Below are 21,811 nucleotides of genomic sequence, written 5' to 3'. Positions count from 1 at the left end.
ATCACAATGTAAATGTGATCGTGTGAATATAAACACTTACAGCACGAGTCTGTGATCAGAATGTATACTAACGTAATCGCATTATTTCTGCAGTGTATTGTATGCATGGGCCTCATTTATAAAATGTTGCGCAGAAACCATCCTAAATTTGATCTTACGATCATCTCTCAAATATGCGTACATGTGATTCATAGAATAAACGTACGCACTTTCAGATGTGAAATCTATGAATCACAAATGATCTTGAACTTGCACGCAACTGAATGGTTTCAGCTCTCTGCTTTGTAAACGACTCCTAATTAAATAAAATATATAAAATACATGAAAATGGAAACAAGATTAAAAATCCCACAATGCAATGCACTCAATATGTATCTTTTCTCACTCCCTGTTTGATCAGATTGTCAACATTTTATACAAAATTAGATTGAAAATGCTGAATATCCAACTGGATGCCACTTGCTGAATTAAGCATGCCGTGTAGTGACGTAAGTATACTGCACTACTTTATATTGTTGCAACTGGTATTTTTGAAGTAGTATGCAGTGTGTTAGTGCAGCATTCTGAACACAGCCTCGCTCAGAACCTAGAGTCAGTTTCCATGGCGACTCACACTTACAGTGCGTCATGTGTGACGTGTTACTCGTGTGTGTGTGTGTGTGTGTGTGTGGGCGTTTAAAGTGCAATGCGTTTCTCATTTCCAGAACTGTACATCTTTAGCGGTTCAGTCCGGCTGTTGCCAATGACGACCGTGGCTCGTCTCCTCCCAGATGGACCAGGAAGCTGCTGCTGCGGCTGCTCCAGTCAAAGCCGTCTGTCGACAGACTGAACACAGAAAAATCAGACCAAATCAGCTCATATCAATTTAACCTGTCAGTCCAGTGCTCCTCAACCTTCCCAAGCTGCTTTCAAATACGTTTTTATATTTATTTACATATTTACTGAATATTCTGAAAAAGAACCCATATGATTTTAGGGTAATAAAATAGTATGAAATATATGGCTTTCTGATGTCATTTAAATGACTGATTAAGTATTTCATTTTTTTTAAAGTGTTTATTTGATCATTTTACAATTATTCACTTATTTGAATTGACATGTTGGAGTTTAAAATTATTTATTTCAACCACTCTGACAAGCCAAGGATAATTTTTAATATAACAACGACTGGATTCATCTGAAAGAAGAAAGTCATATACATCTAGAATGCTTTGAGGGCGAGTAAAACACAGGCTAATTTTCATTTTTGGGTAAATCTTATATCTTTTATCTTATATTTATGTTTTATTTTACTTCAACTTAATTTCAACTGCTGAAAATGATTTTTAATAGTTGTATGTTATTATTATTATATAAAATATTTTGATTTTAAGTTAATATTTCAGTAATTTAACAGCACATTTTGCATGTTAATGGTTCTCTGATGTTGAGTAATGGCAACGTGTCAAATAAGTGTTTTATTTAAATTTAAATTTTAAAATGATTTACTGATTTAATTGTACATTTTATTATATGAATGTGTTAAATTTTTATTTTAAATATCAATATATTAAGTTTTTTATTATTCATTTTAATTTAAATTACATTTTTAGTGTTGCATTTAGATTTTTTTTTATTATTTAAATTTTACACTTTTATTATTTAATTAATTTTTGTAAGTGTTTTATTGTTTTTATAATTTTTTTGTAAAGAAACTATTACTAAATTATTATTATTATTATTATATTTAGTTCATTTTGATTTGAGTTTTTCATCTGATATATTTCCGCTTTATTTCAGGTATGATTTGTAATGTTTGTAGTTCTAGGTGGTTTTACCTGGTGGAGGTGGTCACCGGATGGGAAGCCCAGGCTAAATCGTCGTCGCTGTCGTAGCGTCTGGGATTGTCGAAGAAATACGGCCGGTTTGAGAAGACGTGGCTGGGAATGGAGGAACCGCTCTAGAAAACAGCAAACACACTTACAGTCAGACCAGGATCTTCTTCACACTGAAAACACTAGGGATGTAATGATATTATCAAAACCGTGATATCGCCATAGCAAAACTGTCTCGATATTATCGCGGTCACATGACGATATGATTCGATAGGTCGTGTAGTTTTAAAAATACTGTATATTTAAACTTCTTATTCTAACTTAAAAGGTCTTTAAAGTTGTGTTTTGGGTCATTTTGCTTTGGCACAGTACTGTATCTGTCAAACGAACTCAGACCGAAAGCACAATATGGCTTGTTCCTTCATCAAGTCTGTTTTTGCTGCGTGTTTTAAAGCGTTTCTGCGTCTCACGTTCACACTGAATGAATGCAGTTTATTTCACGTTCTGTGAGTTTAGCACACGTTTGGGAACAACAGCCACCAGTTCTGCTTTATTTCAGCTGCAGATGATTACAGCGTTTCACTAGATTTGTAGCGAGACGTGTTTTTGTGCCTGTTTTCACTGAAGCTGGAGTTTCCTTCAAAATAAAAGCTTAAAGTGCAGCATGAATTACTGACAGCTAGCGGTTTAAATGCAGTCCAAACTCAAAATATCTCTTTCAAGTGTACAAATTAGCAAAGAGGTATTGTAATTATCCTACTGTAGTGTAAAGCAATAATAATATACCTATCAAATATTCATTTACATTTATTTTACAGTGCAGTTGTTTTATAATATATGGCTATTACTGTAACTTTAAAATGTAAAAAAAAAATTTTTTTTCCAATTCTTCATTCGTCTATTTAAAAAAAAAAAAAATATCATATTGTGGACTTCATATCGCGATATTATCGTGATGGTGAGATTTTGTTATCGTTACATCCCTAGTAAACACTCATCAGATCTGGTCCGGCTCACCCGGTCCTGGGCTGGTTTTCGCACGCGGAAGAAGAAAACCACCAGAGACGTGGGCAGCAGCTCCCAGACGAACAGAATGACACCGAACACGACGTAACCGGCGTCGCCCAGACTGGAGCGCAGATCCGCCTGCAGAACCGGAGAAACACCGGCTTTATTCCTGATTCAGAGCGAGTGAGTCGTGAGATGAGAGGAGAGGAGGTGTGAGCCCACCTGATCCGACACGTTATACCAGTCGTAATCGAACGAGTTGATGCTCTCGATGTTGGTCAGAGCCAGAACCAGCAGATTATAACAGGCCCGCGACGCGTACAGCAGGATCACCATCAGCCCGATCAGAGTCACCTGACACACCGATGTGCCCTGAAACAATACACAGACTTACTGCCAATCAACCACAGTTTATTATATATATATATATCCTTTTCTTTAAGTCCACCTGAGATTTTAAGTTAATATTTCACTAATTTAACAGCACATTTGCATGTTCGCAGTTCTCTGATGACAATTAATGGCCACCTGAAATGCAAGTAAACTAGTTTAAAAAAATTATAATAAATAAAAACTATTAAAAACCTATTAAATTAGTAATAATAATATATTAGTAAGTGTTTTATTAAAATTTTGATTTTAAGATATCTTTAAAAATCTTACATTTATATTAATATTAATTTTACATTTTATTGTTTATTTATTATTTAGGATTTTTTTAAATAATAAAATTTTTAGTAATTGTTTTATTTTTATTCTTTTTATTATAAAATAATTTTTTAATTTTACAGTTTCATGACAAAACATTTTCATTAAATGTTTTATTTAAAATTATTTTAATTTTGTATTTTTATGATTTAATTATTTTTAGTAAATGTTCAATTTTTTGTTTTATTAAAATTAATAATAATAAATGTATTACTATTATAGTCATCTTATTATTATTGTTATTACTATACAATATTGTTTGTTTCACTTTCATAATTTTATGATTGTTTTTTGTTTTTTATTTTAATTTGATATTTTTATGATTTAATTTGTCGTGATTGTATTAGTTTATTTGTATTATCAATTTGATTTAATAGATTTTAATTAGTTTTTAATATTATTAAAATTATAATTTTTATTAAAATTAATTATAATAAAAGTATTACTGTATTACTAATATTATTAATTATAAATATTACTGTAAAAGTATTACTGTATTACTAATATTATTAATTATACATTTTTATTTTACATTTTTATGATTTAATTTGATTAATTTAGATTTTGTTTCTATTAAAATGATTGTTTTAGTTTACATTTTTATGATTGAATTATCATATTTTCATCAGTGCAGTTTGGGGAACCCTACTTTAGTGTAAATGCCGACAGGATTTCTCTTTGATGTGTCTGAAGTGTGTTTCTCACCTTGGACTCCAGGTAGATGCTGGCGAGCGACATCTTGGCGATCTTGTAGAGGCAGACGGCCAGCGAGACGGCGCAGAGGACGAAGAGCGAGTCGTTGATGGCGACTCGCACCAGAACGACGGTCTTGACCTGTGCGTGGCTCATCTTGACCAGCAGAGCGCAGCTCAGATTGACCAGCAGAAACAGCAAACTCACGCCGAAGAACAGCAGGTAGAGAGGAAACCTGCAGACACAGGAGAACATCAGCGCCACCGATGCACAGAGAGAAGCTCAAACATCAGCTTCAGCACTCACTCATAATTATACATCTCATATACTCATATAGATATCACTCACTTATATTTGAGGAGGTGAGGAGAGTACTTCGACTTGGCCTTGAAGAAAACCTGTCAAAAGAAACCTGATTATTGACTAATTAAACACTCTAAACCCTCAGCCTGACACTCTTTTTATTATTAATATTTGTATATATTTTTTAGTGTTGTCAAACGATTAATCGCGATTAATCGCATTCAAACTTTTTTTTTTTTTACATAATATATGTGTTTATTTCTTATGTATATATAAATACACACACATGCATTGTGTATTGTGTATATATATTTATATAATAAACACAGTACACACACATATATTATGTAAACAATTACATTTTTATCTTGGATGCGATTAATCATATGACAGCACAATTTTTTTTACATTTTCTTGAAGTCCCCCTAAGATTTTAAATGAATATTTAAATATTTTTTATTTACATATATATTATTTAAAAACACATTAGCATGTTCACTGATGAAGGTTCTGATGACATGCAAGTAAACATTAAATATTTCATGTATATATATATATATATATTAACGCTGTCAAGATTAGCGTGTTAACGCAGGCGATTAATTTTTTCAGTTTATCGCACTCACAACTGCTGCTTCTGTCTCTTTTTTCTTGACAAAAACTGTGTTTATTTAGACGAGCACATCAAACTGGAGACTAACGAGGTAACGAGGAACTACGTCTTGTCTTTAGCCTTTGAGAATGTGGAATGCGTGTTGTCTTAAATTGTGTGTTTTAATGAGTGTTTCTTGATTGTACAGCACTTGTCTGCAGGTGCAGTTGTAAAGTGCTCTATAAATAAAGTGAAATGAAATTAAATGAGGTGACGAGGAGCTTCAGTAGAACATCAGTGAACTGCGGTCAGATGAGATGTTGTCAGGCCATATGTCAGTAAAAATGAGTTTTCCTGTCCTGTCAGCTGTTATACTGCGCATGCTCTTCAACTGCATTCACAAATACGCCGGCACGCTGTATATCATTTCATATTAAAGCACATCATGTTCAGCAGCGGCAGCTCTTAGAGTGATAGCAGCCTAATAACCAGCTGCAGCGATGTCTGTTCATCAAAGATGGAAATCAATAACTGTTGTAGCCTTAAGGATTCAACTATATTTCATTTAGAATTTAGTGTTTGATAACTTTATTCAATTTCTGTAGACTTCCAACTTGCTGAAGAGCACAGGTAGCTAAATTTGACATCTATTATAATGGGTTTATGTGAAGTATTTTTTAAAGTCTAATCAATTTTAAATTGATAGCTCTCAATTATAATGTAATGTTGAATGGCTTTAGTCAATGGTTAAATATTAGGGGAAAAACTGTTACATAGAAACGTCAGTGATACTACATTCATAAAAAAAATGCCATTAAACAAATATTAAAAAATATACTGTATGTACTTTATGTTATATATACAATATTATATAATATATAAATTATAACAAATAAGTATAAAAACATATATATATTGTTCTTATACTTATTTGTTATAATTTTACATTTTAAGACTTTATTCATTTTTGGTAAGTATTTAATTTAAATTTTTAAATAATTTATTTAAATTGTACATTTGTATGATTTTATTCATTTTTATCGAGTGCTTTATTTTTATTTTAAAATTATTCATTTACATTATAATTTTTATGATTTATTCATTTTAGTAAGTGTTTTAAATTAATTGCACATTTTTATGATTTATTTATGATTTGTTTTTATATATATATATATAATTTTACTTAAAAATCAGTTTGTTTTTTGTTTTTATTTTAAATTAATTTTGCTTTTTATTTAGTTCAAGTTTTTTTTCATTTAGTTTTTATTTAGAGTACATTTTTATGGGGTCTTATATGTTTTTAAACTTAACATTTTAACATATTAATTTTAATTTTATGCATTATTTTTGTTGTTTATTTATTAGTAAGAAATTTTCATCTTAAATTTTTTTCTTTTTTTTTATGATTCATTTATTAAATTAAATTTTATTAATAATATAAAATATAATTTTAATAACTTAAATTTAAGGAGGTGACAGAGTACTTTGACTCGGCTTTGAAGAAAACCTGTCAAGAAGCATGATTTATCATCATCATTATAATTGATTTGCCAAGCAGCACTAATTAAAGACTGTAAATGTTGGCTTTACGAGGGCAGACGTCTCTCCTGTTTAATGAATGAACAGAGACACTGCTGTGGGACTGGATTGACTGTGTTGTGTCTGCTGAAGCTGATATTAGACGTCTGCCGGGCCGTCATCACTGTACTCGATCATGACGCAGATCCAGGCTCAATGTAGGTCATTTACACGTGTGCGAACACGAGCAGAACGAGCATCAGCATTCATGTTCACTGAACTATTCCTAGAAAAAAACATCCTACAAGAAATATGCTGAAGTATGAAGTAACAAAGTAACAAGTAACAATTCCACTCATTCTCTTCTATTGGAAATGAAGAATTGTATAAACTTGTTAAATCATCTAAACCAACACCTGTATTTTAGACCCTATTCCATCTAAGCTCCTAAAAGAGGTGCTTCCAGAAGTCATAGATCCTCTTCTGAATATTATTAACTCATCATTGTCATTAGGATATGTCCCAAAAACCTTCAAACTGGCTGTTATTAAGCCTCTCATTAAACAAACACAACTTGACCCCAAATAATTAATTAATTACAGACCGATCTCGAATCTCCCTTTTCTGTCAAAGATATTAGAAAAGGTAGTATCATCACAATGTTCCTTCTTAGAGAAAAATGATATATGTGAGGATTTCCAGTTTACAAAACTAACTGAATGTATAGTTGAAATCAAAAACTGGATGACTAGCATTTCTTACTGCTAAATTCAGAAAAAAAACGACCAAAAACGTTTGCATGTAATAACCTAGATCACTGTGTAATACTTGACGGCTGCTCTGTAAATTCTTCGTCATCATTTAGGAACCTAGGTGTACTTTTAATAGCAATCTTTCCTTCGAAAAACATGTTTCTAGCTTTTGTAAAACTGCATTTTTCCATCTTAATAATATATCTAAATTAGAGACCCATCTCTTTAACCTGGTTTACACATAATACACTATCACATTTCTATAATTCAAATCTGTTAAATGATTGTTAGGCTGCATTAATTAGGTCAACCGGAACCGGGAACACTTCCCAAAACACCGGATGTACTTGTTACATCGTTAGTAGAATGGCATCTATGATAATATTAGTGTTTCTTTCTTATTCTGAGATCACCGTAGCCACCCAGATCCAGACTGTATCCAGATCAGATGGTGGATCAGCACCTAGAGATGACCTCTACAGCAGGACACCTAGATGAGCCCCAGAGACTGATCCCCAGTGAAGACCCTGTCTCCAAGACGGCCATCGGGACAAGACCACAGGAACCAGATGAGTCCTTTACACAATCTGACTCTGCTTTAGCCTAGATTTAAACTGCTGATTATGTCTGGCCAGAGGAGAATGACACTATTTTGACAAACAATTTCCCGTCTAAATACTGTAAAGCTGATATAAAGCCACCCAATTTGCATTGTTAAAACCGCTATACAAATAATAAAAAAACTAAATAAAAAAAAACTATATTTCAACTCCGGATTTTTCTTATTAGATGTTCCCTAGAATTCTACTCAAGTTATAAAGGGAATCATATTAGTAGCTGATCAAAATATTCCCATTTGACATTTTTATCATTTCATTTTCAGTATTTCTTTTAATTATTTACATTTTAAAAATTTCATTTTCTGTATTTTATTTATTTTAAAAATTATTTAATTTTTTTATCATTTCATTTTCAGTATTTATTTATTTTTTTTTATATTTTTTTTTATAATTTCATTTTCAGTATTTTATTTATTTAAAAAAATATTTAATTTTTTCCCCATTTTTTTAATTTTATTTTTAGTATTTTATTTATTTTATATTTTTCCCCATTTTTTCCATTGTTATAATTAAATTTTCAGTATTGTACTTATTTTAAAAATTATTTAAATTTGACATTTTAATTTTAGTTTATTTTAGTTAAAGTGTTCCTTTCTGATTCCCATGTAGCCGCGGCTCACCTGAGCACAGTAGAGGTTCATGAGGCTGAGCATGAAGAACTGCAGGCAGACGGGGAAGCAGTAGAGCAGCCAGAAGGCGAAGGGTCCGAGCGCGTTGGCCGTCACGCAGTCTCTGAAGTAGAAGGAGAAGAGCAGCGCTCGCAGAGCCGCCCACAGCAAGCACAGGAACAGGAACGCCGTCTGGTAGCTGAAGCGCTTGTGTCTGTAGCGCAGCACCAGCCACAGCTGAGCGTAGATGAAGGAGAAGAGCAGCGAGTAGAAGACGGTGTAGGCCAGCGTCAGGCCCAGCTTGACGAAGGGAGGGATGCTGGGGCTGAGCGTCGGAGGAGACAGAGAGGTGTTCGCTCCGGACGATCCCTGCATGTCTGCGTCTGTCATTACCTTCCCATCCAGCCTCAGAGCTTCACCGTCTGCAGTCGTGAGGAGAGAGCGTGCAGAGAGGATGGAGCATGTGATCAGGATCCGGAGAAGCTGATTGGCTCTGGGGTGTGAGGAGAGAGAGAGGGGGGGTTGGGAGGGGTTCGGGTTTATCTCTCTTCAGGAATAGAATGCCATTGATAGTTTATTATACATATGTGACCCTGGATCACAAAACCAGTCATAAGGGTCAATTTTTATAAATTGATATTTATACATCATCCGAAGGTTGAATAAATCATCTTTTCATTGATGTATGGTTTGTTATGATAGGACAATATTTGTCTGAGATACAACTATTAGAAAATCTGGAATCTGAGGGAGCAAAAAAATCTAAATATTGAGAAAATCTCCTTTAAAGTTGTTCAAATGAAGTTCTTAGCAATGCATATTACTAATCAAAAATGAAGTTTTGATATATTTACAGTAGGACATTTACAAAATATCTTCATGGAACATGATCTTAATATCCTAATGATTTTTGTCATAAAAGAGAAATGTATAATTTTGATCCATACAATGTATTGTTGTCTATTGATACAGATATACCTGTGTTACTCATGACTGCTTTTGTGCTCCAGGGTCACATATATATATTAAAAAAAACACAGAGAAAGACTCCAGATATAACATCATACAAACGTGAAATATGTAAATGTAAAATAATGAATAAAAAAAAAAAAAAGAATTTAAATTAAAAATTCAGATATAACATCATACAAATGTGAAATACATACAGTGTTGTGAAAAAGTGTCGGCCCCATTTTTTTTTTTGCATGTTTGTCACACTTTAATGTTTCAGATCATCAAACTAATTTAAATATTAATCAAAGATAACACAAGTAAACACAACGTGCAGTTTTTAAATGATTAATATTTAAATTTGTTTGATAATCTGAAACATTAAAGTGTGACAAACATGTAAAAAAAATAAAAAATCATAAAAAAATCCACTTTTTCACACCACTGTAAATATAAAATAAATATTTTTTTAAATTAAAAATTTTAATTAAAAATTACAAATCAAAACACTAAAAATGTAATAGCTATTAATTAATAAAAAGTCAAATTCCAAAAATTGTTTCATATGAATTATTTACAAAAAAATAAAATAAATAAAACATTTGAAATTAAATTAAATTAAAAATTAAAACACTAAAAATAATAGCTAATAATTCATAAAAAGTCAAATTCCCCCCAAACATTATATTAATTATTAAAAAAAACAATCAAGATAAAACATTTGAAATTAAATTAACTTTTAAAATGACATTAAATTAATTATTTTAAAAATAATAAATAAAACATTTAAAATTTAATTAAATTGAACTCTTGAAATTGAACTTTTAAAATAAATTAAAATTAAATGAAAATGAATAAAATACTAAACATTAAACATTAAAAATTAAATTAAATTTAACTATTGAAATTTAACTTTTAAAATTCAATTAAAATGAATAAAACACTAAAACAATTAAAAGCTAATAATTAATCAAAAATGTCAACTTTAAAAAATATATTTTAAAATAAAAATAAAACAAACACGAATTAAATCATGAAAATGTTCAATTCAAATCATGTTAAAATAAACATAAAAAAAATTTAATCATGAAAATGTACAATAATACATGAAAATATTTTGGGACTATTAAGATGATTTACACTGTGAAAATAATACTAGCTGATCTACACCTACCTGCTACTGATCTATTAATACTATACAATTAATATCAGTATTTATGTTACATTATGTAAAAAGATGAGAATGACTCATAACTCATTAAAATAATGATAATAAATGATCAATGCATAAATAAATAAATACATTTATTAATAAAGGCTGTACCAAAATATTACCATGGTCTATACTATATAATTTCAATTAATTTCAGTGTTTTTGGTACATTACATAACGACTTATTATTGTCTTATTATAAAAATAATGATAAAAAAATCAATAAAAAACATAATAGTCCTAAAATGGTCCTAAAATCAGCATAAAAGCAGTTTAAAAATATTAAACAATTTCAGTTATAATTTTTTTATTACACTACGTAATAAAATGAGATTGACTTGTAACTGTCTTAAACATAATGATAAAAAATAATCAATGCAAAAAATTTAATTTCATAAAAAAATCTTAGTGGTCGTAAAATATAATCACTTTTCTTTATACAAAATGCAATGTATATTTATTTAGTTTTTGTATGTAATAATGTAATTGGTTTAGTGATGTCACCACCAGAGGGCGATAATAAAACACTGAGAAGAAAATCTGTGACTACAAACCTTGACAAAAGCTCTGTTATCATCTTTCATGTTGTTGCCAGTGAAGACCTCTGTGTTAGATGCAGATGTTACAGCATCAGAGCAGTTACTGAAGCTTTACCTCGGCAGAAAACTAGCTGTTGTGCAGGACATTCCTCTACTGTCTCTCATTTGTCTGCAGATGTGTGCTTGTGAATCATAATTGTACCTGTGCAGAGAAACACATGACCGAGCTTTGCAGAACTGGATCATAACAAACAGTCCACTAGTAATTATTTTCAGAAAAACACATTTGTAACAAATGAAATATGCACATGGCTCAGTAAGGATTCTTTCATGCATGACTGTGGAAAAGGCTGAGAATCTGGGTTTATAAATAAAAAATATGAATATTAAAAAAATTTATTTTATTTATTTATCGTGTCCAGTCTTTGATTAATCAAAAAGCTCATGGATGTAATTATAATATAAGTCAGACACTGAAGTGAGATGCTGTTTTAGTCTTTTCTCAGAAAGATTCATTCAGTTGTTTGGCAATCAATCACACAGAGACATTCTGGTCAGATTCTGGTTTTAATGTTCATCTAATCTCATTTCCTAAGTGGCTTTCTGATTTAAAGATGAAGGCTATTCTTTGGATTGTTTGACGACTCGAAGGAGTCTAAGTCTCGAACTGAATCAAGTGATAGAAAATGCCTCATAAATAGAATTAGATCATTTATGGGTGATATTCCAACAAATGCAGATTATTTTAACAACAGTAGGCGAAGCGTTTCTTACAGATAGCTATTAGATGTTTCAGCTGTTAAGTCTTATATTTGAGTTTATTTTTACGCAGTTGTTAAATTAATAGTAAAGTGATACAGTTTTAATTTTTGCCAATGTTTGTCCGATTTTAACATTGCTCTTTTACCAAAAGAAATACCTGCTCTGCCTCTAAAGCACCTATAAAGTTACTGAAACTGTAGAAAATGTCACTTATATGTGATGTTCAACCACTTTAGTAGATATTCGAACAAAACAACACACTCTCTTGTCGCTGTGACTCCTCAGGTGAATAAAAATACCTGCTCTCTGACACAAATGTTCTAAACGTAGAAAATACCTCGAATTGAACGACTTTAGTGCGGGTACTTAAGAGCTCGCCCACCCTACCTTTAGTTTTTGAGGGTTGAAATCTCTCAGTAATGTAAATGATCTCCGAGGCTCCTCCACCTCCTCCTCTCACACCTCTTCATCACTCCTGACCGGGCAGTAGACGCACACAGAGTGGTATAATGGCTCTTCTGAGCAGTGTTGGGCTTCTGGCTCTGCTGGTGTCGGTCCAGGGTCTGATCCGGGAGCAGATCTTTGATTACGGGATCCGGTTTGGGGACCAGATTCTGGATTCAGGAACCGATTCGGTTCGAGAGCTCGAGCTGCAGCAGACGCTCTTCTTCTTCAAAGGAAAGTTCGACAAAGTTTACGTAAGTAACTTTCAAAATAAGCTAAATATTCATAATTATAACGCGTTTTTCCCTAATATTTCCATTGATGATCTTTAAATCGGCTAATTAATTTAAATAAAAGAAACTGGTGTATACAGATTATTTATAAAGTTTAAAACCGACACAAATTCATTATCTGAACGAATGAATGAATGAATGAAGTGAAATCCTACAAATTGTCCCCAAGAGATCCAAGAGGAAACATGCATTTCTATAAGCATCTTTATTAGTGATTATGTTTTGATATTTGCTCAAATACTGACCAAAGAAGCAAAGGTGCTCTCAAAAGTCATCTGTTGATCAAATCCAGCAGTTATTCGGTGCATATTAAGATGTCTGCCTCCCACTTTCTCTCCTTCTTGGTCTTGAAAGTTGTATATCTAGAGTAAAAGCCCCCCATGGAAGGAAAACACTGGGGAGAGACATATATATGTACTTTAGGTGTCTGTCCTGATGTGGTTTTCTTATAAATGTGCTCAGTAGTCTTGCATGTGTAGGTTCTGGAGGTTGATCAGAGATCTACAGCTTTCTATTACTCTAGTGTTTAACCAAATGCAATCGGTTCTGTGCTTATGTTTTATTACACTTTAGGTTCATTGGCATTAAATGGTTCCATCTGGAATCTTTGGAATTGGGCAAAAAGTTCTTAAAATGTTCTTCACGCTAAGAAAAAAAGTTATTTTGAGAACTGTACACTTTTTTGGGGATCCAAAAATGGGCCTTTTCTCACTTTGCTGCAAAAAAACTTTATTTTTAAGAGTGTCTGATCCTTTGCGTGATATTTTCAGTCACTGAGATGGTTTTGCAGCTTTTTATCCTGCATATGGTCTCCTTTTCTCATCTGTTAACAATCAAACATGAACTTCTGTTGTTCCAGCCGTTCCAAACTGTACATTCATTATGTTGGTTGATTTTGCCATTGTTTACTAATCATCTAACCGGACTGCAGAAGCCAATCAGGAGACAATCAATATACAAAATGTTTAAGATGCTTCTCTGTTAGGTTTATTTAATCGGCTTGGAAGCGTTGAACAGAATGACTTAATATTCAGTGTCTAGGAAAGCCTCCAACTTATGATGATATAGATCTGCCAAAGCAGTTGGTTTTTATATACTAACTGTCTAGTGATATCTCATAACTTCCTCTTGGAATGATATTTTCCATATGGCCTGTCCGCTGATTGCCAATGAATCCCTCCTTATGTGGGATGTTCCACAGAACTCATGGGAACGTTCCAGTGATTGCAAACGGATCAGAAAACACTGGCTCTTAGAAACAGAAGTCAAGAAGTTCTTTTGTCCATCTCTCGGTAGACAGAAGTGCCATTGTATGTTTCCAGATGGATCCGTGATGGCCTTTTCGTTTTGTCTCCATGCATCGTTGACGTTTTGCCAGAGGCTTCAGTGTAGATCTGTGGTGACTTTGATGGCTCCAGCCCAGAGGTGTATATAAGCACTTCCTCCTGTCCTGGTGTGCTCCATTCATTTATAACAGCATTCCTGATGGACCGTCTTCAACAAAGGTTGCCATGTCACCTGCTTTGAACACAATGAAAAAGTAGGAGGAGCTCCTATTCCCATTGGAACCTCATTTAAGTTCAGGATTAGTTCAGGATTGTAAGGTACAGCTCAGCTGGTTTTCCTCTAGACCTTGGTTTTAGCTTGGACGTCAAGAACAAAAGATATGGGAAGTGTTTTGACTTTCTAGCAGCTACCTGTTTAAAACACTTATAGAAGGAAAATAAGACCAAGATCATTTCCATGATTTGTCATTTTCAACCAAAATATTCACTGACAAATATAATTTTAAACTAAAACCTTTACCATGAATTAAGTCATTTTCAATCAAAATCTTTACCAAGTAAGTCTCAGTCAAAATCTTTACCATGATATGCGAAATTTTCAACTAAAATCTTTACCATGAAATAAATAATTTTCAACCAGAATATTCACTACGACACAAGTCATTCAACCACAGTATGGTAACTCCACCACTAATTCTGTCTGAAATCAGAGAAACTACTAATTAAAATGAAAGATAGAAACACTATCACTGGCTTCTACTTAAATTTGGAAAATGAGCATTAATCACACCAAATTTGGAGTCTCTACCTCAATCCCTCTAGTGCCACTAATTGTCCAAATTTGAACTCAATTTTTTTTTCATCATATCGCCCAGGCATTATTGACATAACAGTGTGACTTATATAAAGCTGCTTTGAAACGATGCATATTGTGCAATGAAAATAAATTTGCCATATGGAATTGTGTTGGTAGCATGCAGAGCTTTACCACTCTATAGCATTTAATTTCTGTTTGGTCTTGATTCGGGATTTCCTCACAGGAATTCGAGCGATGCATCAGACCCAATCTGTTTCTTCTTCAACTCTTTGTTTGTTTTCCTAGATTCAAGCCTAGATTTAAACTGCTGATTCTTACATATTGCAAAACAATTCTGCATAATCTTGCAAACTGCAATAAATAACTTCTTACATATGGCAAAAAACGTGCATACTGCAATTAGAATATGCATATTATTGCATATTGAAAGACAATAACTTTGCACATTTTGTGCAAACTGCTTTATATCAAGCCAATTTAAAGCTGCTTTGACACAATTTGCATTGTTAAAAGCACTATACAAATAATATTGACTTGACTTGACTTTTCCGTACCCCTGCCGTCTGGGTGGAGGTTGTGTTGGCTTTGATATCTCCTGGCCTCCCCTGAGGCGATGCATGTGAGGAGCAGCTGCAAGGGCTCATGGGTCAGCGCTCCAATCTACTGCGAAACTCTTCCATTCTGTGATCAATCTCCAGTCCATCTTCCATAAAGCCAAGAGTTATCATTGTTCATTTCTGTAGCTATAAGACGAGCTGAAGTTTAGCCGTGGATCTGAACTTTTATGACTCTAAAACCCTCCATTATTTACAACAATATTTAAGAGCCAATGCCTCTAGCTTCTGTTAATTAATTAAAAATCACGATTTCGTAAAGAGCTGAATCCTGGGATTTCTCATTTACATGACATTTTTCCAGTTGTTTGTGATTTACTGGATAAAAGAATAAAAAAAAGAATCAGATTATTTTATATTCTGATTTCTAACATAAACTTTGCAATATGTAAAAATATCCAAAGTTTTTTTTATTGCAAAATGCAAGAAGATGCTAAATTTACTAAAGATGCTAAAAAAGTTTTATTGCAATATGCATGAATATGCAAAGTTTTTATCTTGCAAAATACAATAAAATGTAAAGTTTATTATCGCAATATGCAAGAATATGCAAGGTTTTTGACTTTCAACCCACTGGGCTGGAGCCATCAATTAAATAATTTGATTTAATTAATTAATTGATTAAATAATTTTGATATCACGATTTCAGAAGTTTTAAGAGCTGAATGTTCTTCAGGAATCACAGTCTTTTTCAATTTGCATGACTTTTCCAGTCATTTGTTATTTACCGGATAAGGATATTGGTCTTTAACAAATATTTTTTGCTCACAGTTTCTACACTGAATAAAATTGGGTGAAGAAACTATTTTTACTCAACAAATAACTGCAAAGAAACAACATATGACACATTGAATCAAATATGAAATTTTGAAGTAGAAAGACTGAAATAGTGTTAATAATACTTTGTTTTATTATTATAAAATGGATGTCATTTTAAGATTTAAAAACATTTCAATCACTTTTTTAAAAACGAATCTTCCTCATATATCCATATTGTCCAAGACTGTATGGTTTTTCAGAGACAAAACAGTTGTTGAGTGGGTGAATTAAAATAAAAAGTATCTTTATTTTTAGATTTCTTTAATGCATATTTTAAATAAATTTAAATCAACTTAGAAATCTGTCCCTCTCTTTGAGAACCACTGGCTTAGAGGTCTGTTCAAGTCACTGATCATAACTATGAGCTTTAGTAATAGTTGTGCTTAATTTGATAAGATGTTGCCTAAAATGCCTCCAAATAATAGCAGACGTATGAGGGAAATCTGTTTTGTAATTTGAGACTTGTGTGAATTATTCTGACCCCTAAAAACAGAGAGATCTTCCATCAGATCACATGACGAAACTGCAAATGACCCAAGAAAAGCGTGTTAATCCTTTAAACGTTTGTTTCAGCTGTCAGAGACTCTACGCATCTCCATCAAGTTGGAGTCAATAGCTGGTGTTTGCTGCTCTTGCAGATCCATCCAAATGCTTCAATCACTCATGCATGCATCTCTTTAGGATAAAAGCACAGTTATCTGGGTTTCAGGGTTTTTCTTTGCACTTTTGGTGCTTGAATGGTTTTGTTGGTAAAGGTAAACCTTGTTGGTACTAAAGTAGACTAAACTTGTGTTTTAATGTCTGTATTTCCAGACTTATGCATGTTGGTTTAATGATTCAACAACCAGCAGACGTCACACACAGATTGTGGGGGTTTGATTTTATCACTTTGGTGTGAAGGACGTTCAAGATCCTGGGAAACCAGTCTGGATTTTGTTTGCCATTATTGCTTGATCTTTTAGATTTAAACCTACTGTAAGCAGTAAGGAATATTGGAGAAGACCTTCTTTTCACATGTTTTGCGGCTCCCCTGCAGTTTTACTTCAGTAGTTGCCAGAAACTCGTTAAAGAAAAGCTTTTACACAGACAAACATGCCTAGTTTAAATGGCACAACACCTTTTGAAGTGTGAAGGCATCCGACTGTAACGAGCAGCATCACCATTAGGAAAGAAAGATCACAGAAAAACATCGCTGTTTGTTTTAGACTTCAGGTATGTGGATGATGTTGGATCTGTTCCTGCAGAAAAACATCTACTAATTTGCAGTTTTTCAGAGCAGACAGTGATTTTACTTGTATTTAATGCAAGAACAACTAAAAGAGTCACGAGCCATTGATTCTCACTCGTATTAATTATTACTAAACAAAACAAAATTTATGCTTGCTATTAAAAACCACAACATTTATAAGAAAAACATATTGGATTTTGCAGTTGTTTACAAGCAGGGCTGTTTTTAAATTGATTTACTGTGAGCATTGCTTTGTTGCAATATGCAAGAAAATGCAACATTTTTTATTGCAATATATGAGAGTATGCAATATGTTTTATTGCTATATGCAATAATATCCTATTTTTTTATTGCAATATGCAAGAATATGCTATGTTTTTATTGCAATATGCAAGAAAATGAAATACATGCATTGCAATACAACAATGTGCAATGTTTTTATATGCAAGGATATGCAATACATTTTATTGCAATCAGCAAGAATATTTCTATTGCAATATGCAAGAAAATGCACAAGAGTGTGCAACATTTCTATTGCCTTATACAAGAATATGCAACGTTTTTTATTGAAGTATTCAAAAATAGTGAAGTTTTTGTGCGATAATCAAAAAAAAAGAAGTTCTGGTCTCTAGTTATGCGTTTCTGTAGAATTTTTCACCTTTTTTACCGCTCCTCAACAAGCCACATGATATGAATTGTTATTCCTTAAAAGTGATGCACATAAGTGTAATACATTAGCACTCACGGTGTCGTTTAATTCAAAACTAATTTATTGTACCTGTACACATCAGTTTCTCTCCTAGCCACTGTCATAAAAAATCCAAAACAGATTCATATTGGTTTAGTTCTCTACTTGTTTATGTTTCATGTCACACCCTCTGCAGGTCAGCACCAATGGCTTCATATCTCTGGCTGAACCCACCGATGAGTCTGAGTACCTGGGGAAGATGCCGGCCAGTTTTGGTATGATTGCAGCCTTCCTGGGAGATCTGGACACCACCGATGGGGCTGGTCACGTCTATTTCCGCCAGGATAAAAGCCCTGATGTGCTCCAGAGAGCCGCAGGGCACATTGGTCAAGCGTTTCCTTCTGATGACGGGATCGAACCCACTCACGCCATCATCGTCACCTGGGAGAATGTGGCACCTCAATCTGAAAGAGGAAGAGGAGATGAATATGAATATACAGTATGTCCCTCAATCATGAATATTTTGCACTTACAAAAGTTAGTTATGAAGCCGGCACAACAGCATCTACAAGTCAAGTCACCTTTATTTAAGTTTTTATTGCAATATGCAAGAATATGCAGATATTGTCTTGAAATATGCAAAAAAAAAGCAAAGTCATTGTCTAGTAGTATGCAATAATATGCATTTTTTTAATGCAATATGCAAGAATTTGCAAAGTTATTGTTTTGCAATATGCAAGAATATACCATGTTTTATTGCAATATGCAAAATGTGCAAAGTTATTGTCTTTCAATATGCAATAATATGCATATTCTAATTGCAGTATGCACGTTTTTTGCCATATGTAAGAAGTTAGTTATTGCAGTTTGCAAGATTATGCAGAATTGTTTTGCAATATGTAAGAATATGCAGTTTTGCAATTGTTTGCATATATTTGAAAATTGCATTTGCAAACAATTGCAAAACAGCTTTAAAGTAGCTGTAAAAAGACAATATTGTCATTTACTTCCTGAAATGCAGACTTGTTTTAAATCTGTTGCAGAGAAATACTTTCCAGCTGGTTGTAGCAAACATGGAGTCGGCGTCGTATGCCATCCTGCTGTATCCAGAGGAGAGCATGCAGTTTGGCTCCACTCTCATTAATGATGAGGATCAGCTGGTTGAAGTCGGCTTCAATGAAGGGAAGGTGGCAGGTTGGTTCGGCTGGGCCTCCACTCAAGGAGCTTACTATCGCATTACTCAAGACAGCGAGGAGTCAATAAGTGCTCTCGCACAGTAAGTGCCATTTAAACATAGTTGTGAAAGTGAAATTATTAATTGTGTATTATTAATCTGGGCTCGCTTGATTTTCATGAGTCAGTTATTCATAAATGCCGTGGTTTTGATTCATATAAATGTATATATGAAAATGATTAATATATTAAAATAAAATACCTACCTAATTTAAATAGCAGATTAATTTGTGCCAAATTACTATAGAGTTTAATCGGACAATAAAATGCCACTGTTTTTAACTAAACAACAGTAACTCTCTATATTAAATAAGTGAATGAATTTGATGAATTTGTGCTAAATTACTACTGAAACTATATATATATAATTACTATAGAAACTATAAAACCTGATAAGTCTGTTAAAACTTTATTTTATGCATATATATATATATATAGTCACGGTAGGTGGTTGTAGACACAGCGCTCACAACAGAAATAACAAAAGGTACTTTTATTAGCATCCACCCACTATAAACCATTATGAACTTAAGATCCGACAAACATAAAGGCAGAACTGAGGACTTATAAAGGGAGAGGAACAAACGAGGAAACAAGATGATTAATCAAACACAGGTGATGGGGATCATTAATTAACAGAACTAGGACAGGAACTAAAACAGGAAGAACCAAATAAGGTAGAAACAGAACAAAACCAAAACTGACATGTTACAGTATCTCCCCCCCCCGGAAGGTGCGTCCCGCACCGTAACAGTAACATCGGGGAGGGGGGGTGGGCGTCCTGGAGGCTGGAGCAGGACCAGGATAGGACAGGGAAGCCTCCAGGACGGATCAGGAGCCTTGGGAGACCATGGCAGGACTGGAGACTCGGGAGTCCATGGTGGATCCGGAGCCTTGGGAGGCCATGGCAGGACTGGAGATTCGGGAGGCCATGGCGGATCTGGAGACTCGGGAGTCCATGGTGGATCCGGAGCCTTAGGAGGCCATGGCAGGACTGGAGACTCGGGAGTCCATGGTGGATCCGGAGCCTTAGGAGGCCATGGCAGGACTGGAGATTCGGGCGGCCTTGGCGGATCGGGGTCCTCGGGCGGCCTTGGCGGATCGGGGTCCTTTGTGGCATTGGCCTTTGGCCTGGCCACACAAACTGAGGCTATATGGCCCCCCCCAAAATTTCTTTGGGAACGTTCCCCTCAGGCGGCCATATTGGAGGAGAGGGCTCTTGGGGGCGCTCTGGAGGAGCGGGCACATGAGGGCGCTCTGGAGGAGCGGGCACTTGAGGGCGCTCTGGAGGAGCGGAGCTGGGCGGAACCAGCGGCGACGAAGGAGGGCTGGACGGGACCAGCTTAGACGCAGGAGGGCGCTCTTGTAGCGCGGACACTTGAGGGCGCTCTTGCAGCGCGGACACTTGAGGGCGCTCTTGCAGCGCGGACACTTGAGGGCGCACGGGAGGCACGAAGCTGGATAGAACCAGCGGAGACGAAGGAGAGCTGGACGGGACCAGCGGAGACGCAGGAGGACGCTCTTGCAGCGCGGACACTTGGGGGCGCTCTGGCAGCGCGGACACTTGGGGGCGCTCTGGCAGCGCGGATTCAAAGGGGCGCTCTTGTAGCGCGGACATTAGAGGGCGCACGGGAGGCGCGGGGCTGGACGGGACCAGCGGGAACTCGGGTGGGCTGGACGGGACCAGCGGGAACTCGGGTGGGCTGGACGGGACCATCTTGCGAGGTGCAGGGATAGGAGGACACAGACGAGGAGCAGGCACTGGATGGCACTGGCGTGAGCATGGGAGCCGAGAATTCCGGGGGAAGAGCCTCATCCAATAGCCCCCTGTCCTGAATCTGAGGCGTGGGCGGCGGAACCCTTTTCACCGCAGCTGGCGCAACGTTCATCGCCCTTTTCGGCGGCATCCTCCTCGCCGCGGGCGGAAGCACAATTATCACCGGGGACGGCGGACCGTTCCTCACCTTCTGCGGCGGTCTTCTCTTCGCCACGGATGGCGAAACTATAGGGTTGGGCAGGCGGGAGGAGCCGTTGGCGAGGTATGTGGAGGATCCCGGCGAGGAATGAGCTGGGGAGACGCTGTGCGTTCCTGCTGGAGCAGAATGACGAGTTTGGGGAATCTCCTCGACTTCTTCGTCGAGTCCATTGAGGAAGAAGATTAGATTAATGAGTTCGACCAAGGGAAAATCACCTGTGGGAAGTTCACAGCGAATAACCTCGTCATTCAACCCCAGCAGGAAACGCGCACCCAGAGCTGCGTCGTGCCAGCTCACCCGGTTGGCAAGCTCGAGGAAAACCTCCACATATC

At 35.1% G+C, this 21,811-nt stretch overlaps 2 protein-coding genes across 2 annotated transcripts in view; one reads left to right on the top strand and one right to left on the bottom strand.

Annotated features, from left to right (window-relative positions):
- Positions 1–716: 716 nt before the first annotated feature.
- Positions 717–9,006, bottom strand: LOC306854747 (G protein-coupled receptor 137Ba-like; the record flags this gene model as incomplete). The annotated part of the gene is made up of 7 exons (XM_079392988.1): positions 717–825; positions 1,818–1,939; positions 2,832–2,960; positions 3,045–3,194; positions 4,236–4,458; positions 4,572–4,621; positions 8,629–9,006. The coding sequence occupies 7 exons, from the start codon at positions 9,004–9,006 to the stop codon at positions 717–719; spliced, it is 1,161 nt and encodes a 386-aa protein (XP_079249114.1).
- Positions 9,007–12,590: 3,584 nt separating this feature from the next.
- Positions 12,591–21,811, top strand: part of LOC306855263 (nidogen-1-like) — a gene marked incomplete at both ends in the record, with an annotated part of 53,147 nt that continues 43,926 nt past the window's right edge. Inside the window, 3 exons of the mRNA XM_079393817.1 lie at positions 12,591–12,779; positions 18,467–18,769; positions 19,314–19,546. Of these exons, the coding sequence (XP_079249943.1) occupies positions 12,591–12,779; positions 18,467–18,769; positions 19,314–19,546 (725 nt within the window). The remainder of the gene's footprint in view (positions 12,780–18,466; positions 18,770–19,313; positions 19,547–21,811) is intronic.

This window comes from Barbus barbus, assembly GCF_936440315.1.
Source record: "Barbus barbus genome assembly, chromosome: 35".
NCBI lineage: Eukaryota > Metazoa > Chordata > Actinopteri > Cypriniformes > Cyprinidae > Barbus > Barbus barbus.
Note: the sequence above shows the minus strand (reverse complement) of the source record. Positions and strands in the feature narration are given on the sequence as shown.